This window comes from Lactuca sativa, chromosome 9, assembly GCF_002870075.4.
Source record: "Lactuca sativa cultivar Salinas chromosome 9, Lsat_Salinas_v11, whole genome shotgun sequence".
In the NCBI taxonomy this organism is placed as follows: Eukaryota; Viridiplantae; Streptophyta; class Magnoliopsida; order Asterales; family Asteraceae; genus Lactuca; species Lactuca sativa.
In genome coordinates this window covers 22627775-22637124 of record NC_056631.2, presented here as the reverse complement: position 1 = coordinate 22637124, position 9350 = coordinate 22627775, and the positions used below count along the sequence as shown (strand labels likewise).

The 9350-nt window shown below is 38.3% G+C and overlaps 1 protein-coding gene across 1 annotated transcript; it reads right to left on the bottom strand.

Annotated features, from left to right (window-relative positions):
• Positions 1–7218: 7218 nt before the first annotated feature.
• On the bottom strand, positions 7219–8474 carry LOC111882598 (uncharacterized). The gene has a single exon (XM_023878971.3). It carries the CDS (start codon positions 8382–8384, stop codon positions 7470–7472), a length of 915 nt encoding a protein of 304 aa, XP_023734739.1. The 5' UTR covers positions 8385–8474; the 3' UTR covers positions 7219–7469.
• Between the last annotated feature and the right edge of the window lie 876 nt (positions 8475–9350).

Below are 9350 nucleotides of genomic sequence, written 5' to 3'. Positions count from 1 at the left end.
CTTTTGATCAACTCCATTAAAATAAAATAGAAGTTAAATATTTATGAAATTACCTATTTACCCTTTTTTATTTCTTTTGTCTTCCCCCCTCCTCTTTCTCTCTCTCTCTCTCTCACACACACAGACACAGACACAATCCGAGAACACTTTCATAATCGGTAACTTTCCATAAATTTATAGCCAACACATGTGTTCCTCGTTGGAAAATCCTACCACCACAACACATGTTTCAGGGTTCACCCCCCACCTCTATCCTAATCTTTGGTTCCCATTCTCCTTTTTGTCTAATCCACCTCTTTCTCTTTAAATTGGAGAACATAACCACAGACTCCTTCTCTTTGGTTCCAAACCAAACCCTACAATTTATCTCTTCTCCAATCTCCATGTGATTGTCCCCTCCTACATCACTAACCCTTTCTGGTGACTCAACCCATCGGAGATTCTAAGACCGAGCCTTAACCAAAGCTTGTCTTGAATTTAATTTTTTTGTTCGTTCTGCAAATCTTTTGATTGAATATGAGGCAAACCTAAAGTGACGATAGACATAAAGGTTTGAAGCAACAAAGTTATAACGTCCTGATTTTCATAACAAAATTTTCATTTTTTTTATTTAATTAAATCAGAGTATACTTAAATTATCCGGAAAACATGACATTAATGCGCGTGTGTATAGTCAAGTTTTGCCCTTCTCATGATTCAAAGAAATACATGAAATCATTTGTAAACAATTGAGTAAACACGAAGCTTAGTGAGTTCCCAAAATACCATATACATGCATACAAACAATAGTTCACGACCTCTCGCCGATCCACCGATAATATACAAACAACGACTCATGACCTTTCGCCAATCCACCAATAATATGTGTATTTTGACTTACGGCATGCTTGTCATTTCGTCGTTAACACACAAGTCTATAGGCTCCCGACCTATCATCGTTTCGTGGATAGAGGCTATACTTTTGGATCTACTATTAGAATAATTTAAGTACGATAACACTTAAGCAGATAGAGGCTATACTTTTGGATCTACTATTAGAGACACATAGGGACTATACTTTATACCCTACTAGCTTCAAGTACACTAACATTAAGCACCTAGAGACTATACTACTATCTCTTATATCCTAACATACATGGATATATGTATATTGTAATACATAGTATAGTGAGGTAACTCACCTGATTGAGGTGGAAGATCCTCGGGAAGCTAGCTCCTAGGCTAATTCTTCAGCTTATCCCTTTTAAACAACCTAAGTACGAATATTATTGTACCTCAGTATTTGTTTGTATTTATATTATTTCCTGGATTCCTCAACAATCCCAATGAATACATCGAGATCTATCATATCAGAGGTTGGGTCCATTTGGTATATGAAGTATACTATTTTGAAATCTCACTTTAAACATATCACTGTTTTAAAATCTCACTCTAAACACCTGATTAAATCTAGCATAGCCACCATTCCTGTAAGTAGATCAATCAATATTATGATTGAATCACTGATAAATCTTATTTAAACACTCATAATAACGACTATGAATATAAATATAAGTTACACTTAAAGTGTGGTAAATGCAGCTTAAATTACAGAATTTTTTGGCGAAAAGCCAAAAAGTCGGGGGCAAAACTCTAATATGAAAGCTTCTATTTGTTTGACTCCTCGATGACTTAGAGTCTAGCTAAAATGCTCACAAAACTCATAAATTATTGGACACGATGCTAAAGAAGGAATTCCAGAGGATTTGGGAATGAAATGGGTGGTGAAATGAGCTAAAAATCAATCCTATATGTAGCAGAGTAGGAGGCGCGTCGCACCATAAGCCAAGGGCGCACTGAAACGACCCAAAAATTTCGTTTTTCAACATAACCAAAAACCATAATCTGAGTGTCATATCATAAACCATACATGATGTATCTCAAACTCATAATAAAAACACTATGCGGAAAACTGTATCATATCCATGTTATATAAAAATCAAGAACCAATCAACTCCCAGGATAAAAGCTGAAGCTGTGGTGTGTGCGATGCCATCATCCCGAGCTCCTCTCTCTACAAGCGGAAGTACCTGAAACAAAACTGAAACTGTAAGCACGAAGCTTAGTGAGCTCCCCCAAACTACCACATACCATACAATACATATAAATCACATACTAGGCCTTGCCCACTGCATCAGACCGAGGTCTGGAACTAGCTGCATCGGACCGAAGTCCGGAACTGACCGGGACCTTGTCCCCTGCATCGGACCAAAGTCCGGAACTGACTGCATCGGACCGGAGTCCGGAACTGACTGCATCGGACCGAAGTCCGGAACTAACTGCATCGGACCGAAGTCCGGAACTGACTGCATCGGACCGAAGTCCGGAACTAACTGCATCGGACCGAAGTCCGGAACACATAACACAAATATGCTTGAATCACAAAGACGTCAAGCCAGCTAGCTACTACATCAAACTAAAGACCGGACTACTGATAATTACACGGGCCGGCATTGTGGCCGTAGACCCGATCCTACTGAAGGGAGACTCACCTCGTGAACTGGCTGCTGAGTGAATAGCTCTGAGGGCTAACTGCTGCTGCTCCGGTATCTCCCCGGCTACAAGACCATAAACATACTCAATCAAATACTAAACACTGCACTGGGTAAAATGACTCTTTTACCCCAGGTCAAAGTCAACTCTCAGACAAAGTCAACTCTCGGTCAAAGTCAACCCATAGTTGACCTGACTCGCCGAGTTGGGCCGCCAACTCGCCGAGTCCCTATTCTCACTCCTCGACTTAACTCGCTGCTACTCGTCGAGTATGGCATCGACTCGACGAGTACTCTCCCGATCCAAGAACTCAGACAATCTTCATCCGACTCGCCGAGTCCTATGAACAACTCGACGAGTTGTTCTTGAGCTTAAGAAGATTGCCTTGGACTCGCCGAGTTGTATGAACAACTCGCCGAGTCCCTCCATCACTGAGTCTACTCTCAACTCGCTGAGTCCACTCTCTAACTCACTGGATCCACTCGACACTGATAAAATGAAGGAATCGGGGACTCGTGACCCAACTCGCCGAGTCGTTCTTCCCGACTCGCCGAGTTGCCGCCATGCAACTGATTTTTACTCGATTTTGTTTGAATCCAACACATACAATTGATAGATCTGAGTCCAATAAGCTGATTTACCACGTAAAGTTTCCAACTTTACGTGTACAACCTCATGAATAAGGGAAATAAGGCTAAAAGATGCACAAAATGGGTAGATCTATGGTTAATATGCAAAGTAACTCCAAAAAGGCAGAAGATCTGGGCTCTACAACACCCAATCATTCAGATCTATAGATATCTCGACTTATTAAAGCATCCATGCAAACATAAGGCTTGGAACAAGCATCAACTAGATCCTAGGAGGGCTCTAATGGAGGTTCAAAGCATATAACATGAGGGAAAATCCGAAAATACCTCAAATAACTCAGATTTGCCCTTGGATCTTTGCACTACACCTCTTCTCCTTGCTCCTTGCTTCTTCTCCTTCTTCAAACCTTCACAAAATGGCACAAAACACTTAGCTCACACAATGGAGGATTAGGGTTCTTTCTCACAGTGTTCTCAGGGTGAGGGAGGCGAGAATGGGGCTATAATGTGACTTAAATAGTGGGCAACCCGGGGATTTAGGGTTTCACCCAGACGGATGGACTCGCCGAGTCAGGGATATGGACTCGCCGAGTCCCCGGCTCACACGTGCTCGAGATCGCGACCCTACTCGGCGAGTCAGGCTATGAACTCGCCGAGTCCCTCTTGCAAAACTTCAAAATAAATACCAAGGAATTACCATACCGGACACGGTTCGTTACACGCACCGTGCCGAAAGCTGGTGTGTCAAGTTCTGGTTGGTGCCGTGTGTTCAATTTTTGTTGGTCCACATCATCCGGTCGCCGCCGCCTCCGACCAAGCCACGTGTCACCATTTCATGGTGTCACGTGTCATGCTATCAATGTGCCATGTCATTGTATCGTTCGGAAGACTTGACCGCCGCCTTGCCACATGGAGCTATGTGCTCTCGGGCCGCCACGTCATCATGTCAGGTGTTTTCTTGAAATCTTCGAAAAGCAATAACTTTTGCATATGAACACCATTTCAACATTTTTTATATCTACACGTAGGTAATTTTGATTGCTACAACTTTCCTTTAGACCTCAACAACTAATTTTCACTTTATTTTAAATTCACATTTTTATAGAGATGATTGTTAAAGTCCGTGTGAAAATCATAACTCCTTAATACGAACTCCGTTCTTGACTGTCTCTATATCGACAAGTTCGTATTTATGAGATCTTCAACTCTGCTTTACATTGTTTTGGTTAACAATCAACCAATCTAAATTTTGATTTCTGTGTCGCACACAATTGTATTTTGTCATGCCGAAACTTCGAAAAATCATAACTTCCTCATAAAAAGTTAGATTTTGACGTCCTTTATATGCATGATTTCGCTTTTACGATTACTACGATTTTTCTTTAGATTGCTTAGACTAATAAGCAATTAGTCTTTGATTCACTTTTTAGACACGCTTTTGCCATATGGGGTCGAACGCGAACCTTCGAAGAATTATAACTTCTTTATACGAAGTCAGATTTAAGTATTCTTTATATCTACGAAATTTGTATTGATGTCTACTACATGTTTTTGATGATTATTTTGGCTAAACATTAATATATTTCCACTTTGAATTTTAAAAAGAAACGGTTATATTAAATTCTTCTATAAAGTAAAAACGTGGTGTTACAAAAATTTTGTTTTGAATTCAATTTCTGGGGTTCTACTAAGAAAACTCGACTAAGATTAATTTTTTTCAATGCGACATGAACTTTAACCATTGGTTTTATTTTGACGAACACATTTAAAAAAAAAATCTTTAATTTATTTGTCTGCTAGTGAAGTCACTTGTCTTTGAAGGATTTTGGTGAACATGTAGAGAATAAATAATCATATTATTTATATTTTGAAAAATAGATGCAAAAAAGAATAGTATAAAGAATTGGATTTTTATTGTTGTAAACAAAATGACATTTGTAATTTGTGTAAGAGGTTGTTTGATAGTTGCTGAATGAGTTAGATCTTACTGAGTCAGGACCTGACTGGGTCTGAAGCTCTGACTATATTTGTTTCTGACTGAAACTATATTGTTTGATTAAGCATCTGACTGGCTGTGTTGACTATAAAAAATGACCATTTTACCCTTTTATTTTGTTTTATGTCGGATAAAATGAATCTGTTTAATAAAATATTTGGATGAAATTGATGAATAATCATACAACATCGAATTAAGCATAAATAATTTTAAAGTCTGTAAGCACAATGTTATCAAAGTCTATACACAACAATTGTTACCAAAGTCTATAGATAATTGTAAACAATCAACACCAGATCTACACCTAACCATTGCTTTATGCTTGCTCTTTCCTACATAACTCTTCAAACTTACAACCTTTATCATCAGTAGCATGAATTAGCCAAAAGTTATAAACCATAATCTTATTTTTCTTTCACAACCACACTTGTTTTTCTTGAAAACATCAACAAATGTCATATAATCTGTAAATAAACAAAGTAAACAACAAGATCCATTGACAAGCTTGTCGATGACTTTTGAAATAAAGATTGTAAAAAAAATTCATATTTATGAATCATGATCATTAAACTCAAATTCACAACCAAAAAATAATCATTTCACACCAAAAATAATGATCCCAAATCATCCTCTGAAGCCTTTACCCCACAATCATACATCATTCTAGTAAACGAATTGCCTTGTTTCGAACCCAATTAAGGTCAAGGTTTTTTCAAATTAAAAAACCAGGGCAAGAAAAACGGAATCAGACCTTTAGTAGCTTTGAGAAAATGAGCCATCGCAGATGATGAATTATTGGGCAATCAAGATGTTGGTCCATGGATATGCAGCGAACCGTTGAACAACAGAGGAATAAAGAAGTAAAAGAAGCAGGGTCGATGTAAGATGGTGTTGATGGTCGGCGACGAAGAAGCAAAATCAATGTTGAAGAGAGCTGATGGTCATGAATGGTGATGATCAATAGAGAAGAAGTATAGAACGGTGAGGGGAGAACAGAGAAAATATGGTCAATAATAAAGAGATTGACAGCGATGAGAGAGACTCGATGGATATCAGGTTAAGGCTCCTTTTGATATACAGTATTGGTGGCGTTGGAGGAGGAAATCGATAGACTAGAAGAGGAGTGGCAGAGAAGTCTAGAGTGGTGAAGGAGAAGGAGAGCGATGGAGGTAGCTCACATAGAGCCAATGAGAAGGAGAAGGAAAAACGAGGGAATAAGCGTGTATACGATTCGGTCAGCATCTTACTGGATCGAGTAAGAGGGTAAAAAGGCCACTATCAAACGTTCTTACTGGACCGAGTAAGAAATAATCTCTTACTCGACCCAGTAAGAAGTAAATCAAAGAGGCCCTAATTTTGTCTTATTACTTATAAATTTTGTAAACCATCTTAATTTTAGAAAATCATCGAATTATCATCAATTGGTATTATGGTTGAGGCAATCATTCATCATTCCTTTCCAACTCTCTTAATCATTTTGCCAAATAAACCAAACATCAGTTTTTCTTATATATATTTTTTTCATATTTCCTGACCCACTACATAATGAACTTATCTTTCTTAACCTTCACAATCCTCTCGCTTTTGTTTAAAAAAATATTAAAACATTTATTAAAACGATAACTGAAATTGTTAATCGATAACTGAAATGGTTAATGAGCTCCTCAAATGATGATTAAAATTTTAAAATGATAGTTAAAATCTTAATGTATAAGCTGAAGCATGTGGTACAAGTATTGAAACATATGAGATAAAAAAGAGAGGAAAATACAGTAAACCATCCAACCTCTCCCTTCTAAACCCGTTAGATCATCTACAATACCTTCAACAAACAAGTTTGTTGTAGACGTGGCAATGGACCACGATCGTGCACACTGTCCTATTGATTCATGGTCAGGCAATGTCGTGGTAATTGGTGGTGGGGAGAACGGTGGACCACAATCAAAGAGAGTTGAGGGATTGGGTCCATTGGTCGTAGATCCACCCCCCACCCCTACCCCTACCCCTACAGACCACTAATGCATCCTTAGGTTCCGATTTATTTATTTATTTTTAATTCAAAAAGTGAATATGAAAAGTTGAAAGAGAAGACTAAACACATCGACAAATAGACCGTTCTTTACAATGTTGTGATAGCCAATCTACAGACAAAATTTACTAAATCCAAAGAATATTTACAAAAATCAGCTCTATGAATGAAAACAGAAAATAAATAGAAAAAGAAAAAGGAAAAAAGAAAACGAACATAAAAACCTCCGATCGTATCTTTGACTGTTTCCATCACGCAGAAATTCCGATATGAACAATCCACGTCAGCTTACCAAACTTCAACTGTGGGCCCACCAGTTAACCTATAGTCCACGGCGTCCTGAATCCAACGAATGACGCGCAGCCACCTCTTCTTCATCATCGGAACCTCCCCACGACGCCGATCTCCGCCCTGACGCAAACCGCATCATGCCTCCTAAAGCAGGCGGTGCAGAAGGCGTCTCCGGTTCGCTGTTAACGGGCTTCACAGTCACGTAAATCTTCCTTGAAACGGAATTTTCTGCAGGTTCAATGACTTTTTCTGAGGATTTACCGTTTTTCTTCCTGCGGTGACCTTCAGAACGGAATAACGACGTTATACGAGACATAAAGCCAGCTTTGTGTGATCTACTTGTTCCTGATCGTTGACTAGCAGACTTCTCCGGTTGATTCGCTTGTGCTGATGACTTCCTACGGCTGCGGCACCTCCTCGATCTAACTCTCCCAATACACGAAACCTTCGGCGAAGACGGCTCCGTCACCAGAACCGTCGTCAGAGCCTTTCCGACGGAATTCGACCGCTTCGGAAATAGCCGTATGTTAGCCGGCTTACACTGCCTACGCTTGGATTCAACGTAAGTCATCTTCTGCGTCTTCGGTAATCCAATAATCGCAGGTTTTGATTTCAAGGTCATTGAATATCTCTGCGAGTTCGAATTCGAGTGGCTAGGGTTCACATTCGGATTCAAATTCATTGAATTCGAGTTTCCTTTAGTAGATTCCTTCCGTTCTAAAAAAGCATTCCGATCAAACCAGTCGAATTCGGCGTCCTTCGATAGCCAGAACGATTCCGGCGGAAAATCCGGCGTAACTTCAACTACCGTGCTGTGTGGAATATCCAGATCTTCCGGCGCGTATCCACGTCCATCCGCTAACGTCTCGCAAGCAATCTTCCGATCGCCACCACCATCTCCACCACCGCAGACCAAAACAAGTGATTCTGAATCAGCCTGTTGCATTCTAGGGAAGCAAAATCCAATATATAAATTCTGTTTGTTTGTTTGAGTAATGAGTATGAAAATAAAGAAAATGAAAGCAAGGGTTTTATACGAGATGAGATATTCTTTTTAATTTTTAAATTATTTTCTCTTTTCTCCGAGCGTGACTTTTGCGTGTCTACACTTCTTTTCTCTAGAAGTTTAGATATCGCTCCCACCGTGTCACAACTCACAATAGTTGTATGTAATTGGCATTATACTTTATTACAAAGTATTTTATTTATTTATATAAACTATTAAACAAAGTGCAATAAATACTGAGTTTTAGAACTGAACCAAAAAAAAAATGTTATATTATGTGAGCATTAAAATAAAAGAAATTCTGTTTTTGATTGAAGTAATAAATTATAACTATTGAAGTAATGAAGTGTGTTCCTCGTTGTCTCCGAGTGTTTCTAAGTAAGAGTTTATGTCATCTTATCTAGATATATTATATTTCTAAAACTGAATCTTGGTTTACTCGTTTCCTCATTCCTTAGCAGCCACCATCTACATAACAATATTAAATTAGAACTATGATTAAAGTACTGGATTCGGTTGTTGGATATACTCCATTTATTGTTATTTATTTAGAAAAATATTTATTTGCTTAGTCTATGTATTTAATGGCATAAAAGAACCGACAAGAGTTTAATTGGATGGTTAAGTTCATATTCACTACAAAGTATAAATAATAAATCTAGCACCCGAAATAGCGAAATCACAAGCTTTTAATGTTATAATAATAATTTTTATCGTCTTATTTTCACAAGAAGCGTGAAGACTAATTGTTTGCTTAATTTCCGTTGGAAGTTCCAGAAGTGTTGTTTGATGTTATGGCAGGAAGATTCAAGAACAAATATATAAGGCAAATAAGTTTTACTATTCAAAGCTTACTATTTGTTGGTATTAGGCTAATGGGTTTGTTTTATAATGGAGTTTTGACTT

Coding starts and splice junctions, on each gene's coding strand:
- LOC111882598 (XM_023878971.3), bottom strand. CDS start 8,384: ATGCAACAGGCTGATTCAGAATCACTTGTTTTGGTCTGCGGTGGTGGA.